The sequence below is a fragment of the Lactuca sativa genome, chromosome 4 (genome assembly GCF_002870075.4).
Source record: "Lactuca sativa cultivar Salinas chromosome 4, Lsat_Salinas_v11, whole genome shotgun sequence".
Classification (NCBI taxonomy): domain Eukaryota; kingdom Viridiplantae; phylum Streptophyta; class Magnoliopsida; order Asterales; family Asteraceae; genus Lactuca; species Lactuca sativa.
In genome coordinates, this window is record NC_056626.2 from 165520987 (window position 1) to 165538213 (window position 17227).

At 34.3% G+C, this 17227-nt stretch overlaps 2 protein-coding genes across 2 annotated transcripts; one reads left to right on the plus strand and one right to left on the minus strand.

Moving 5' to 3' along the window:
* The first annotated feature begins 1572 nt into the window (after window positions 1-1572).
* On the plus strand, window positions 1573-7171 carry LOC111908607 (aminopeptidase M1). The gene is made up of 18 exons (XM_023904427.3): window positions 1573-2061; window positions 2141-2286; window positions 2372-2474; window positions 2622-2905; window positions 3891-4044; window positions 4152-4256; window positions 4334-4450; window positions 4545-4658; window positions 4750-4932; window positions 5021-5339; window positions 5430-5551; window positions 5637-5734; window positions 5843-6020; window positions 6103-6217; window positions 6321-6388; window positions 6484-6561; window positions 6680-6757; window positions 6848-7171. The coding sequence occupies exons 1-18, from the start codon at window positions 1822-1824 to the stop codon at window positions 7040-7042; spliced, it is 2697 nt and encodes an 898-aa protein (XP_023760195.1). The 5' UTR covers window positions 1573-1821; the 3' UTR covers window positions 7043-7171.
* Window positions 7172-10748: 3577 nt separating this feature from the next.
* On the minus strand, window positions 10749-12422 carry LOC111908608 (pollen-specific leucine-rich repeat extensin-like protein 1). The gene has a single exon (XM_023904428.2). It carries the CDS (start codon window positions 12420-12422, stop codon window positions 10749-10751), a length of 1674 nt encoding a protein of 557 aa, XP_023760196.1.
* Window positions 12423-17227: the final 4805 nt, after the last annotated feature.

The window sequence follows — 17227 nt, forward strand, 5'->3', positions numbered from 1 at the left end:
TGAGAAAAACCATATAATTTTATAGGATTGTATGCGACCATAAGTTAGTTATGTGAAATTTTGCAAGTAGATTGAAGTAATATTGAAAACCCATCACCTTTATGCTTTACTAATTTAGCTTACCAGATCTATCATTATAAATCTTTACTTTTTCATAAAAATGCCCTAGACAAGACATTACACTTTTGAATTGTAATTTAATATTATTATCTTAAATTCAAATTAATTAGGCTTTCCTACAACTATAAATAGGGACCTCCATATGACTCAAGAACCCTGCACAATTATAAGGATTTTCGAAATTCTCTTATCCCCTCTCTTATTTCGATCCTAGGTTTTTCCTAGTGTTTGGGTGTGATTCATTAGAGACTTTCACACTATCAGGGCTAGCATTCCAAGAAGGGGTTTTCAAAGTATATTGTTATTTGCGATATAATAGCAATAAGGTATGTGGTTTAAACCTTTGTGAATTTCGTTTTTGCTAGGGTTATTTAGAAGTTTCAAAGTATGTTGCTATTATGAGAAAAACCATAGAATTTTCTAGGATTGCATGTGCCTATAAGCCAGTTATGTGAAATTCCACAAGTATATTGAAGTAATCCAGAAAACCCATCACCTTTATGCTTTACTAATTTAGCCTACCAGATCTATCATTATAAATCTTTATTTTTTTTTCATAAAAATGCCCTAGACAAGATATCACACTTTTTAAACAGGACCACCGTTACTCATGAACAACTTGTCATCAACATATAATATGATGAAGACAACAACACTTCCACTAGAACTGGCATATACTTAATCTTCACCTTCACTCTTGAATCTCGATAAAATCAAACCTCTTTGATTTTCAAAAATCACTGGGTGGCCAACTTTAGAAGGAAAACGAGTAAGTTAATAACCAATTTTAAAATTCACAACGAAGAGGAAAGTGGAAAGAAATATAAGTTGCATTACCGTAATGACATCCAATATCTATCTCAGCCATGTCCTCATGCACCCTCCAACCCACCATTGTTTGTGTTGAACAATAAATTAGGTTTTCTTAATGAATCGAAGTGTAATGAACGATGATAGGGTATGTAATGCTTTGTTATGCCCTAATGATGCCATATACAATTGTTCACAATATTCCTGCGTGCAAGACACGTGAGACATTTAAACGGGAAAAAACAACTAACCCAGAAAAAGATAAAATATGTAAGTTTCAAACTAACTAAGACGCTACAAATGAAAATACAAAAGTTAAGAATGAAACACATATACAATTCATGCAATTTACTCTTTAATTTATTTACATTTTTAATTTTAAATGATTTAATGTTCAACCCATTTATTTAAAAGGGTAGATAGAAAATACATAAATTAATCGACTGTTAAATAAATTGTATTGGTTTAGAATGAATACATAAATGGGTCAAAGTGAACCCAACCCGAATAGAACCATCGCCAAGTTGGATATATCCACCCGGATTTTGCACAGCGGCACCAAAAACAAAAATTCCATCCTTTCACATCTATTCTTCCATGTTCCCAACGCCACCTCATAGAAATTATCTGTCCGCTACTGTGGTACAAAGGACCCATGTCGTTCCAAACATTACAAATGCAAGGAAGCTATTGGATGCAACAGTCACAATCAGCATCAGTAGAGAAACTACGCTATATCCCATTATCTAGCGCCAAATCATGCAGCAGATCACACGTCAAACACGGCACCAAGAGTGCCTATTATCTGCCTTATCACATCTCTATAGTTTGTCACTGTTGCAGCCACTGCTATATGTAATTACACTGAATCATTGAGCCGATGATATTGATATGAACATCATGAACCAAAACGAAGAACAGAAGCTGGAACACTTGAAAGGCCAAAGCAGGCTTCCAAAATTCGCAACCCCTCATCGTTACCATCTAGCTCTGAAACCCAACCTCGAATTATGCAACTTCTCCGGCTCTGTACTTGTTGACTTATCAATCTTGGAATCCACCCGGTTCCTCGTCTTAAATTCAATCGATCTAGTGATTACTGAATCCTCTTTCACAGACTCCAACAAGCATGTAATTAGTTAGTTCAGTCACTCTGTTTTCGGAGGTCTTTGTATTTCGGAATGCTCACCAGGTGTTTGTGAAATTGCAGCAAGTGGTTCCAAGTGAAGTGGTAGTGGACAACGATGCCGAAATGCTTGTGTTGGTATTTGAGGCACCTCTCGGTGTAGGAGAAGGTGTTTTGGAGATTAATTTTACTGGAATTCTTAACGAACACATGAAGGGTTTCTACAAAGGGTATTTCACTTTCTTCTTTACTTACAATCGGGTTGATGAAATCAATAAACATCCATATCAATTATCAGGTGTTCATATTTTTCAGGACTTATGTTGATGAAGGAGTGAGAAAAAATATGGCAGTGACTCAATTTGAGCCTGCTGATGCACGAAGGTGTTTTCCATGCTGGGATGAACCTGCTCTTAAGGCATGTGATTGGATGCATTTCTCATTTTCTACCCTTTGACTTTATTTGAAATCCACAAAATAGCAATGTATTTAACACGAATAAGAATTATATATTTCCTAGGTACTTAAAAACCTATTAACAACCTGCTAAATGTATGCAATACAGGCTACCTTCAAGATAACAGTTGACAACATACCATCACAGTTGACAGCATTATCAAATATGCCTGTTTCTAAGGAGACAATCAATGGAGATTTTAAGACTATTTGTTTTGAAGAAACTCCAATTATGTCAACTTATTTGGTGGCTGTTGTGATTGGTTTGTTTGATTACATTGAAGAAACAACACCTGATGGTGTTAGGGTTCGTGCATATTGTCCTGTTGGTAAGAGTGAGAAGGGCAAGTTAGCTTTAAGTATTTCAATCAAGGCACTTGAACTATATACAAAGTAAGCAACTTTAAATTTATAAATCATATCATATGCATTGCTATTGAGAGTGGTTTATCTTATCCAAAAGATACAATAGATAATTTATTTATTTTTTCCTCTTTTCTACTTATGCTGCAATTTTCCCATTGCACACTGTTTTTAGTTGTTATTTTTTTTGGCACATAGGGAATGGTGTGTGTGTGTGTGTGTGTGTTTTCATTTCTTTATAGTTTTATTTTAAGATTTCCTGGTATTTAATTTCTTAATTTTGTAAACAAATTCTTTTAAGTGATAAAGAAACTTCTTTTGACTATTTGAAATACATATAGTATATATTTCTAACAACATAAAATACATGTATATATAATTTATTTAAAGTTTATTTATACAAAATAACATTTTTTATCTTCATTTATCAATTTAACTAGGTGTGAGACCCGTGTGTATAGAGACATAATTTTAGGAAGTAAATTATGGAAGAAACGTTTTTTTGTAGAAAATCTTAATAAAATTTATATTAGTAGTCATTTTTAAAAATTTAAAATCTTATAAAATATTTTTAAAAAAGGTATACTGGCTGTGTTTATTGGCATAAATTTAGTGATTACATTATGGAAGGAAAGTTAATTGTAAAAAGACTTAATAAATTTATATTCGTAGTATTAGATAGCATTTTTAAAAACTGAAAAACACCACATAATGACACGTGGAAAATAAGCAACTTAAAATTACAAGAAAATGACATGTGTCAAAATAAAGGAGAAGATGACATATGTCAAAAAGATGTTTATTCATCAGGTTAGATTTAATTTACTTTTCTACTCGTGCATAATAAACAACATGTTTGAATGACACATTCCATTCCTTCAAGCCAACCAAACAAGACAACGGAATGTAATGAATTATTCCATTCCTTTATATGATTCCATTACATCATACCAAACACACCCTAACTATTCCCATACAAATGAATTTAGTAATATTTTTTATTGGAATTGCATAGGTATTTCTCAATGCCTTACACACTTCCCAAGCTAGATATGGTAGCTGTTCCTGATTTCTCTGGTGGGGCCATGGAAAATTATGGACTGATCACTTTTCGTGAAACTGAACTTCTCCATGATAATTTGCATTCAGCAGCAGCTAACATTCAAAGAGTAGGAAAAATATATATATAATACTACATCTAAACACTTATTCAACTTGTTATCACTTTCATAAAGTCTATAGATTTCTAATAATTTTTTTTTTCTTTTCATGTTAGCTTTCAATTGTTGTAACACATGAAGTTGGGCATCAATGGTTTGGGAACTTGGTAACAATGGAATGGTGGACTCATTTATGGCTCAATGAAGGTTTTGCTACATGGGTAAGGTCTTTTAAGTTAACTACAATAACCCAAATGATTATTTTCTTATTAATTATTTGTTAAATTTGATAATGTAGGTAAGTTACTTAGCAACTGATGTATTATTTCCTGAGTGGAGAATTTGGACACAGTTCCTTGAAGTGACAGCTGGAGGTCTTCGTATAGATTCATTGGAACAATCACACCCAGTTGAGGTAAACAAATTATTATAATCAGTGATTTATTTTACTATTAGTTTAAATGTTACATTAAATTAATATGTCCTTTATAAGATGCATGCAATTTCAGGTGGAGGTAGAGAATGCCAACTCAGTGCTTGAAGTTTTTGATGCCATAAGTTACAAGAAAGGCTCATCTCTTGTTCGTATGCTAAAGGAGTATCTTGGTGATGAAATTTTCCAGGTTATTTCCAAAAATACCCTTTTAATTAACATAACTTATGTGCTATATCCAAGTGTATGTGTTTGTGATCAAGCTTGTTTCCTGAATCTAGAAATCATTGAGTTCTTACATGAAGAAATATGCATTCAAAAATGCAAAGACAGAGGATTTATGGAGTGTTCTTACAGAAGAATCTGGTTTTGAAGTGAACAAACTTATGGACATATGGACAAAACAAACTGGGTATCCAGTTATATATGTTAGATTTGAAAATAACACTTTGGAATTTGTACAGGTATAGTAACATCAAAATTATAAATTCATCTACTGATATTCAATTTATTATTTAATATTTTTACCTTAACATATTATTTAATTTGCAGACTCGATTTATGTCACTGGGATTGCAAAGTGAAGGCCAATGGATTGTCCCCATAACTTTATCACTTGGCTCCTACAGTAACCACAAAAAATTTCTTTTAGAAACAAAAGTTGGAAAATTGGATTTATCAGAGCTTTATCATTCATATTACACAAGTTTAAATCAAAATGGAAATAAAAATCAAGAAGTTGATGAAAAATTGTGGGTCAAAGTCAACATTGGGCACACTGGCTTTTATAGGGTGAAGTATGATATTACACTCACAGCTCGATTGAGAAAAGCCATACAAGATAAATGCTTGTCTCCAGAAGATAAATTTGGTATTCCTTAAAAAAAACCTTAAACCCTAAACCTTTGAAACCTAATCTTGATTTTAATAAATTTTATGCTGAAAATGGTTCTGTTTTCAGGGATATTGGATGATACTTATGCTCTGTGTGAGGCTGGTGAAGAGTCGATCTTATCTCTTCTTTCATTAATGGATCTATATAGAGATGATCTTGATTATCTTGTGTTATCAAGACTTATCAGTGTAAAAATCTTGATTTTTTGGTAACCTTTTAAATGATGAATAAAAAGGTGACTCTGACTATTTTATTTTACTGTTTATGTTACAGGTTTGTTATAATGTTGCAAAGATATTAAAGGATGCTATTTATGATCCATGGAATCATCTGAACCAGTTCTTTATTGATCTCATCATATCATCTGCAGAGTAAGCATGTCCACTAATAGTTCAAATCCATGAAGTCAATGTAGAATTTTTCTATTTTCCATTTCTTAAAAGTGTTTCAAGTTTGGAGTTACAATGTCTTTTTTTCAGGAAATTAGGGGTAGAACCTGTATCTGGTGAAAGCCATTTGAACACAATGTTAAGAGAAGAAGTTTTCATGGCCTTAGCTACTTTTGGCCACAAAGAAACTCATGAAGAATTAAAGAAGCGATTTCAGACATACATGAATGATAAAAACACATCAGTGTTTCCTGTTGATATTAGAAAGGTAAGCATAATAAACTAACAGATAACTCTTGTTATTCTGTTTATAAGTAGTATTAATTTGTTGAAGCTTTTAATTTCTTCAGGCTGCTTACATTTCTATTATGAGAACTTCAAGTGCTCTTGAAAGAAGTGACTTTGATTCTCTATTAAAGCTATATAGAGAAACCGATGCAGTTCAAGAGAAAACCAGGATTCTGAGTAAGCATTTATACTAAAAAAATCAGATTTTCTATTTTCATTTTTCTCTTTGAAATAATTTTTAGCCTATAAAATATAATCCAATCTCTTTGACATTTTACAGGTTGTATAGCTTCTTCTCCAGAATCAGATATAGTGACAGAGGTTCTAAACCTCATGTTTTCCAATCAGGTATTCCACATTTTTTTTTTTTTTTAAAAACCATTAATATTATTATCAACTCATCTGAATCATTCATGACTCTTTTAAAATCTTTACCCTCATAGATCCGAGAACAAGATACAATTTATGTAACAGCACGCATAAGCTTGGAAGCCCGTGAAACATCATGGATATGGTTAAAGGTATCTCGAGTCGACTATATAAAAATAAAATCATACCCTAATTTCACATTAATTATAATTATTACATTCTTTAACTTAATTAATATCCTTCTCACTTATGCTTGTTTTCTGTTTTCAGGACAACTGGGATGTAATTGTAAAGCGATGGGGTCAAGGGATGGTCTTCCATCATTTCATTAGAGATATTGTGACACCTGTAAGTAATCTGATGCCTTGTAATTTTTATTTGACTTATGATTATGTGAACACATGTTTAGTGTCTGATTGAAACATGTGTTGATTTCAGTTTAGCAGCAATGAGAAGGCGGAGGAAGTTGAAGAGTTTTTTGGAAGCAGAGTGAGTCCTTCATTTAGTAGGAACTTGAAGCAAAGTATTGAACAGATTCGAATAAAAGCAAAGTGGATTGAAAAAGTTAGGAAAGAGGAATCCCTTATTCCTAAGTTAGCTAGAGGCTTGACCAGAAGTCCAATGCTCACATAATCACAACACCCGAAGCATTTGCTAATGATTCTTGCTCTCATGTATTTTATGTTGTTTGATCGATGAACGTTAGTGTATCAATAAAAAACTCTTCACATATCACGGAATAAAATAACACCAATTATAACACGAGTTATAATTCCAAGGATGTGGAATATTTCATCATTTCTTATTGAATGTTTTAGGTCTAAAAAATGTGGCTATAGAATATTGGATCGAATGATGTCAGCAAATCTGCTCATCAATGGTGAGGTGAACATGCTGAATTGCTAATGGCTTTCCCACGAATGAGGTGTCAAATCAATCATGAAGTTTGGATTTGGGGTGAATGAACCATGAGAGATAATTTTATCAAATAATAAAAAACTTTTATTTTTGTTCCACCTAGATGTCTTACATTTTTTTTTTATAACTTTAGCCGTTGAAATCTAATGTTTGCTCCATTATGATATCTTCTTCCATTATGGAACTTTGTATAATTATAAAAATTAATATTTCGAATTTTAATATATAACATGAGCAAGATGGGACATAATCAAATAATTTTGTTAACCGTTTTAAGATATATATAACATGAGCAAATCAATATTTTGAATTTTAATATATACATTAGCAAGACGTATACAACCAAATAATTTTGACAAAACTTCAAAAATGGTCCCTGTGGTTTCCAAAAATATCAAGTTTAGTCCCTAAGTTCAAAAAACCTCATAGATGGTCCCTGTGGTTTCAAAACTTTTAACAAATGGTCCTTTTCGCTAACTCCGTTAGCTTTTGGCCGTTAAGTGAAGGACATTTCTGTCATTTCACTACCATAGGGACCATTTATGAAGTTTTTGCCTTATTTAAAAAAAAGAAAAAAAATATAATTATTTAATATTAAAGGGTCCCACCCTCTCTCTCTCTCTCTCTCTCTCTCTCTCCCTCTCCTGATCATCGCAACCCTCATTCCCGATTCTCAACCCTAAGAGAACACAAATCAATAATCAACAAACCAAAACCCAAATCTATCACCAATAAATCGCTTATCCCCCTGAAATATACTCAGAAATCTGCAAACATACGAAGGAAGACATTTCGATTGTTCATGGTGGTTATTTCTATTTGTTAAGAAATCAATTCCACCGCCGGGAGATCCATTGTCGTTGTTGTGGTTGCCGGAATCTTTCTTGACGCCGAACGTCATCTTGTTGTTATGCATCCAGACTTTGAAAACCCCTTTATCGACCCCAATTTCGTTGCAGAATTCGATTATTAAGTCTTCGTCTCTCTTCCGCATCTTCCATCCGACTCGTTTAGCTAATTCGTGCATCCTTTCTTTCTGATCTTGAGTGAATTTTGTTTGGAATCGTTATTTCCCATTCGTGCATCTTTTCTTTCTGATATGTCGGAGAAGACATATCAGATGGGGGCAGGGGAGGGTAGCTGTTGGTCGGAGATAACATATAAATGGTGGTGGTGATTATTCGTGGAAGAAGAGAAAGGGAAAAGGGTGAATCGGAAAAGCTAGAGCTCGAATTGGAATAATGGGAGTCTTCTTTGTCCGATAAAGATGCAAATTAGGCTCAACTGGAGCAGGGAAAAGAAATAGAGAGATTTCGATTCAATTAAAACACGAAAACAGAGCTTTGAATCCTTATCTGATTTGGAATTTGAGGTTTGATTGATAACGAAATTCAAAACCCAGATGAAATCAAGCTTGTGGAAATTTGATTTGGAATTTGAATCTTGATTTGTTTAGGAAGAAGACGTAAGAGAGAGAGAGAGAGAGAGAGAGAGAGAGAGAGGGTGGGACCCTTTAATATTAAATAATTATATTTTTTAACTTTTTTTTAAATAAGGCAAAAACTTCATAAATAGTCCCTGTGGTAGTGAAATGACAGAAATACCCTTCACTTAATGGCCAAAAGCTAACGAAGTTAGCGAAAAGGACCATTTGTTAAAAGTTTTGAAACCACAGGGACCATCTGTGAGGTTTTTTGAACTTAGGGACTAAACTTGATATTTTTGGAAACCACAGGGACCATTTTTGAAGTTTTGTCAAATAATTTTGTTAACCATTTTAAGATGTAGTATATAACATGAGCAAGACGAGTACCATCAATCTATCCACACAACCAAATAATTTTGTTAACTGTATTAAGAGTTTTACGGTAACATTATCATTTGATGATATGTATCAAAATATTGTCCGTTTTGGTCTACCGACATGAAAACTTTCCAAGGAGCCACAATTCTGTAATTGTTTTCATCTGGACACACTTAATTACAAAGTTCTTATGAGATCTGTTGCCCTCATGATTAAAATTTTAAAATACCTTTCCATAGGGAGGTTATCATCCCTTTATAAGGAATGTTTAGTTCTTCCCAATCGATGCGGGACCTGGTTAAGGTGGGTGGCTACCGATCTCACATTGTTTGGGAAGGAAAACTAATCATTCCTTATAAAAGATGTGGATACCTTCCATGTCACGTGTTTTAAAATTGAGAGCAGTAGGTTCCATAAGAACTTTGCAGCTAAGCATGTCCAAACAAAAGTAATTCTATGATGAATAACCATTTGGAAAGTTTTCCTGCTGGAAGCCCAAAACTGACAATATTGTGATACATACAGGATGAAGATGTTATACATAGTGTTTTAAAAACCGGTTTGAACCGGTTGGCCCGGGAACCGGAGAAGAGAACGGTTCAACTATCACCGGTTTGACATCAATTTCTGAACCAGATTGAACCGACCGGTTTTTAGAGAAAACGGTTGAATCGGTTAAACTAAATAAAAATACATAGAAAAAAACCATTTTCAACAATAAACTTTGGTGGACTTTTTCACATCTATTTAGATTTTTCTAAATAAAAACATATGGTAAATGTTATGATGTTTTTTGATGCACTTGTATCATTTAAAACTATATTTTGTTTTGGTATTATACTTTTTTTTTACGTATGTGAATTGATGTAAAAACTTATAGTTATGTGTTGTTTTAATGTATTTATATTGATCTACAACTTATTTTTATCTGTATTTTTAATGTTTGAACTTGCAGACGTCAAATTAATGAATTATATATGTATGTATGTATGTGCAAAAAAATAAGAAAAAAAATGAAAATTATAGAAACCGGTTGACCCGGCGGTTGAACTGGTTAAACCGGTTGAACCGGAAGCTGGTCATCATACCGGTTCAACTAAAAAATCGGTTTTTAAAACATTGGTTATACCTCATTAATATGAGAAATGAAAAACTATTAGTTACAAAAACGTACGTTCATACCAAAGGATTTTTGTCTAGTTATATTAAAATAATTACAACGTTTTATAAAAATCTAATGTAAAAACTATTATTTCAAATTTAATGACAACTACATAATTATTTAATATTACCAATCATTTGATTGTATTATTAATTTTCCGCAATTATTATTATTATTGTTAAATTATTATAATTCCTCATTCTTTCATTCATAGATACCAGCCAAAGTCAAACCCTCACATGCTGACATGCTTTGTAATTTTATGATGCATGGCTTGACGACTCTCATCTTACATACCCACGTCACAACCATCAAAATAATTACGAAAATTTAAATACGGTAACATATAAAACAAAACCCCAAATGTATTCATAAATAATAAGACTTGTATATATATATATGACATTATCACCAAAAGAATTTAAATAAAATAACCACGTGGATACCGGTGCCCATTAACTCTCACCTGGGCCTGAATCCGGGCCTGGCCCAAGTTTGGACATTCTCTCAAGTTGTAATCTGGCTCTGAAACTTTCAATGAAGTTATCAGCTTTAGTGTCCACGTCGGGGCTCGGACAGAAAAGGGGCGGCGCCACCGTTGCATCTACGACGGATGATGGCGACTGAGCTTCATCTCCGATAGGAGACACACTTCTGGAGCTCACTCCGCTCTGCAAATTAACAAAATCACCTTGCACTGCGAACTCCCAATCCGGCACCTTGAAGGGCGGTAGCGGCGGTGGTGGTGGAGGAACTTGCTTCATCGGCGAGTCTCCTCCGCTTGAGCTGTCTTCTATACTGTTGAACTTTCCAAGCATCGATGGCACAGCAGGATTATCGGAAAGGAATGGAGCTGATTGTGATCTGGTGGGTCGTCGTGTAAGAGATGCAGTACTCGTCGGAGGTGGCGGTGGAGGCGGAGACGTATGTGGTACAGGAGGAGGTAGTGTGGCTGATGTAATCATCTTTTGCTTTTCTTTTTTAGTTGGAAACAGTTTATGGAGAACCGATGGAGGATGTGGTGGTGGAGGAGGCGTCGGAGACGTTGGTGGTAGCTGAAATCTTGTCGCGGGTGGTCGAGAATGGTGTAAAAGACTCTGTAAATCGTCGAAACTCCGTTCCTTCTGACGCTTCTTTTTCTTCTTATGGTAAAACGACGTAAAGAATTCTTTTGTTGCATTGCCACCATTCGTTTTCCGTTCAGTCAATTGCTTAACCGGTGGTGGCGATGAAGGCTCCGGCAACGGATCGATAACCGGCGACAATACTTTTCGGGGTTCAGAGCTTCTAGCTCTTCGCTTCGTCTTCATCTTCTTTTTCACAGTATCAATTGGCGGCTGCGGCGGAAGAGATGGCGGAGGCATCGGTTGTGGTGGTGGTATGTATAATCTTTCTTCCGCTACCGCTGGTTTCTGTGCCGGAGTATATAAACTTTCTTGAGAAACACCACCAAACGCATTCACGTCAACCACGCCTCCAGAATCCTGTTCTCGCCGGCTCCGTTGCCGGAGGTAGTTCCGGTTTGACTCCAAAACCTTGTAATAATTCAAATGTGTATCATCTGAAAACCGCCATGGATCGACGGCGCCATGATCCCACGGCGGCGATAGTTCCCGTAAATCTGGGTAAGAGATGCTAGTCTTTTGCCTCCGTAACCCAGTAGTAGAACTCATGGATTGATCTGGGAAATCATACCATTGATGTGGGGTTGAGCTTGAGGGAGACGTGATCATCGGAGCTCCGGTTGATAATTCCGACGAACTCCGATCATAACTTACTTTCTCATCATTATTAACATTTCTACTAAGAAACCCAAATGCCAAAGCGACTAAAACCAAGATTAAATTAATCGAATCCCAACTTCTCCTGACTAAATTTGGCTTAAAAACGTTTGATGAGAAATCAATAACATTTGGGATGACGAACACCATGGATAGAATTGCAAGTAAGAGCAAGAAGATGATCAAGACGACGGAGTTAAAGAAGAGGGATGAGAGACGGCGGCGGTAGCGTTGAATACGGCCGACGTTGTTGGTAGTTTGTAACCAGAATGGAGATCGTGGCGTCCCCTCCTCCCCATCTTCCTCCATAAATTCCGGTGAAGAGAGAGAAGGTTTTGCTTTAAGCATTTGAGTTGGTAAAGAAAATGGAGTATATGTAAGCGTTTGGTAATCCTAATCTTTTTGCTTGTCGTTGATTTTAAATATTGTAATAGTTATTGATGGATAAAATTTTAAATTGAAGTCTCCACAAAATAAGTATAATATTATTTAAATATACCCAAAATGATAAGTATAATGTTTTTTTTAATAATTTAAATCACATAAAAAGGAATAATGTATTAATGTTTAACATTGAAAAAGAGCACAACATCGCATGTTTTGTAAAAGACAGCTTCATTCCGTCGCATTTTGCTATTTCCGCACGTCTTCATGCATGGAACACAACCAACCCTTTTTAGGCATTCATATACTTTAAGGACATATGTGTTCGTTAGTACTTGGGATGTAATTATAAATTTTAGACAAATTTCGTCAAATAACCATAAATTGGGGGTTTTAAGAAAATAACCATAAAAATTAAGGTTTTTTAAAATGACCACAAGATCCGCAAAAGGGTGCTCTTTGGATCCTTTAACACTTCTGAGGATCAATGAACACCTCCGCGGAAATGAGGTGGTGACAGTAAACGACAATTTTTTTACGGGGTTTCACTAGATCCGCAGAGATGTCTCATCTGCTCTATGGATCTCTTAATGCTTTGGGGAATAGGTTGTTGACTGATCCGTAGAGATGACTTTGCGGATCTGTGAACAGCTCTACGAATTTCATTAATTCTCTGCGGAAATTGTTGTTTTAGTCGTGTTTAAGCAATAATTGACGATTATATATGATTTTTTTTAAAAGTTATTCTCGTTTGATATGCCTTTTAGTGACCAGAAACGAATTTTTTCAATTTTATGAATGCTATAATCAGTAGAAGTCGTTTTTTCGTTATCTTTGTGGAGAAAGTTTTGTAAAAATGAGTTTTATTATTCTGTGTATGGGAGGGGTGTGGTAGTTAGTTAATACAAATGAGATTTACGTTAGAAATAATGTGAAAAACTATGGTTTAAATCTTCCTCTTTAACTTTGACCATCAAATGTTATTACAAATGGTTAGAAATAAGGTCGGTGTGTTCAATAGCCATATGTCTTTGTCTTTTAAACACCATGAGTGTGGATATGCCATGGAGCTTGCAGGTGAATATGATGTAGATCACCTGAAACATGTAATGTCTGAAACAAAGCTGAAAGTGCATTTGTATTTATCGGTGGTAGGTGAAGAAGTTGAAGAACAGTCAGTGGTGAAAAGCCAGTTTATTGGAGCAAAAAGTAGTAGAGGTCGTGGAGATAGACAATTTGGTGGAAAGAGACGAGGAAATGACATAGGAGTGGGTTATGAAAAGAAAACTTCAGTTGCTGATAAATTTGTATCAGATAACGATAACGTTATATTAGATGATAATAATGAACCAAATTTGCGCATGACAGAATAGAACATCAAAATTTATTTGAGTTTGGAGAAGTACCTAATTTTAATGATCAATTATCTGATGAAAAATCAAATGAAGGTTGGTCGGAAGATGAGTACATGCAACGGAAAATTGCTTTTAATCACTGACATTGTATTCCTCCTATTCCTGATTGTGCATAACCTATTCTTGAACCTGGACCATTTCACAGTTTAGGTCCAAATGACAAAATATTTGTGAATCAAACCTATACCAGCAAAAAAGACCTAACAACTTCTGTTAAATTCAAAGCAGTTAAAGAAAAGTTTCAGATTAAGGTTCAAAAATCAAGCAAATCTCGATACGAGGTTGTTTGTTTGCAAGAAAAATGTCATTGGCGTTTATATGCAGTTGTCATTAAAGGAACTAAAATGTTTGAAATTAAGACTTTTAATTAGGAGCACACATGTTCTTCATAACTTATACACACAAATCATAGGCAAGCAACTAGTGAAGTTGTGGGAACCATAATATATGACATTATGGGTCAAGGTAGTTTGAGAGTTTGGAGACCTAAATATATTATTAGAGATATGAATGTGTTGCTGGAAATTAATTTGAATTATTCACAAGCGTGACATGCTAGAGAATTTACTATAGGATTGATGACAGGGACCCCCGAAGAAAGTTTTTCCAAACTTCCAGTTTATTTTCACAACTTAAAGAAACATAATCCTGGGACTTTGGCGTACATACAAACTAATTTGGAGGACCGCTTCGAGTATTGTTTTTTCGCTATTGGCTACGCGGTAAATACATAAATTGAATTTTAAACTTTGTAAATATATAGTGTTTACAAATTGTTAATATATTCATGCTTTTTACATAATTGTTGCAGACACGTGCTTTCAGACGGTTTTGTAAAAAAGTTACTATTATGGATGGTGCCTATCTGAAGGGAAAATACAAAGGCACCATATTGCATGTAGTTGCCATGGATGGTTACAATCAGATATTGCCTATTGGATATGGAATTTGCCCAAAAGAGACAACGGATTCTTGGGCATGGTTCCTTGAAAAACTACATGAATGCATTGGTGATTTGGAAGGTTTGACATTGGTAACGGATAAGGCTGCATCAATTGCTATAAGTATTCAAAATGTTTTCCCAAATGCTCAACATGGCCTGTGTGGTTTTCATCTAATAGGAAACATAGTGCACACCTTTGGAAAAAATAAAAAAACAAAAATTTTGCTTTGGAAGCTTGTAAGAGCTTACAAGACCACTGAGTTTGAACAATATTAGGGGAGACTTTGTACTCTTAGACCAGATGTAGCGGCATACCTTAGTCAAATTCCACGTGATAAATGGACTAGATCCCATTGCCCTACCATGAGGTACAATTATTTGACCTCAAACAGCGCAGAGTCCATGAATGTTGTATCAAAATATCACACACCCAGGTAAACACAACCAACATAAATATAATTGAAAAAGTTACGCCATAATATGAGTTTACATGTTGCCAAATCAATTACATTATGTTGACAAAAATGAAATGTTTGACGCCTTAACGTCCAATCATCAAAAGCACTTGGTTACCTATTTATTGATTTCCTGAGAATACAAGTAGTTTTGAAAGAGTGTCAACAATTAAGTTGGTGAGTTCATAAGATTTTGAATGCAGTAGTAAAAGTCTTTTTCCTTGTAAATGTGGTGTTTGTTCTAGAAAAATGCAATATTTATCTTAAAGTGTGAAATGTAGTCTTAAAATCCAAAGACCGAAATGTACAAGTAATTTCCCATACTTATAGTAAAAACAATGCAAGTTTAAATTGACATAAACTCGTTTGATTTAGTGAAGTTCCTGTAAATCCTATGTTTTGTTAATACTTGTTGTGAGTTATTATAACCATGTTATGACCTAGTTGGCCTGAAACGACGTTCTTTGGGCGTCGGAAATGTTATGACATTTGTCACCCGTAGACCTCAAGGTCCCACTGTAGCTAACAGCAAGGTGTGTGGTGTCAATCCCAATATAGATCTATATACAACTATCACGCTCTCCCTACAAGAGATTTTGGTTACAATACAAGACTTAAGTGTATTACTTGAAAAGTAACATGAAAAGAATGTCTCACATTTAGTCATTAATGGATTTACATGTAGTGTAATGAAAAACCTTTTTTTTTTCTATAAGTGAGACCTTTTAGTAATGAGTTTGCTATGTAAATGAATCATAAACTATACCTATTATAGTTTATCAAAATAATGGTAGTGGTAGTGAACATAAACTATACTTTCAATAGTTTATCAAATTTGTTTGTAATGCAAAGGGGTATAAACTTTGTTTATATTAATTTATTACCACACTTGTGAAGGTAAAAATCATCCTTTTTTTTTTTTTTTCTGATGTATGCTTAATTTACCAAGAAAAAATGACATATAATATAACAACAAGTGTTCATATAATGATACACTCCTTGCTCAACAAATTACAAGGTGTAAATGAAATTGATAACATTTTTCTAATTATAACATTTCTATTCTTGTTATTAGAAAATTTATAGAAAAATCATCAAAGGTTCAAATCAGAATCCGTAAATTTTGAGAGTTTGGAAAATGAGTTTGGTTTGTTCATAAATTTTATTATGATTTTTAGTGACCTCCAACTTGTGTGAAAAAGTCCATATTCACAGACTGGTCCGAATTTGTTCTTGAAATGATAGACTGTTTTGTAAAAATCACCATAAATTGTAGAAAAATCGTATGGAGATGTGCAAGTAGCCAATTTAAAGGTATGAACCTGAACTATTTGCACCTAATACAGTTTTTAAAACTAAAATGTTTAAGTTGTCCAAAACAGTCCATGAATGGAGTGGAACTTTCCTGATGAAAGCTGTTGGAAGAGTCTAGTTGTGTTCTTAGTGTTTTAACTTGTATTCCCCCTCCCCCATAAAACTTTAGAAAAATATGAAAAGATAAGGGTATGAACTCACCTTTTGTGATTTCAGTGGATGGATGTTGAAGAAAGGAAGTGTTCAACTCAAGAACACTTAGAAGATTGCTTGAAGATTCGAAGTTCTAACACAAATATGATGAAATTTGTGTAAGAAACCTATGATTTGAGTAGAAAGAGGTGGAATAATCATATGAAGGATAATATTACTTACCAAAATTAGATGAAGAACTTGAAAATCAGCCTTGGAATCTCGAAATGTAGAGAGAGAAGTGAGAGAGAATGGAGTTTGTTCTTTGGTGGAGAATGAGAGAAATGAGAGGAGAGATAAGAGTTTTTCCTGCCTTTGACCAAGAGTATGGCTGGAAAATGGTGGGAAAAGGACAATGAAATGACCAGGCATGGTGGAAGGACAAGGGCTGGTCATGGAGTGGGCATGGGGTGATTGCTTGTGTCATACACTAAGGCAAAGTCAACACTC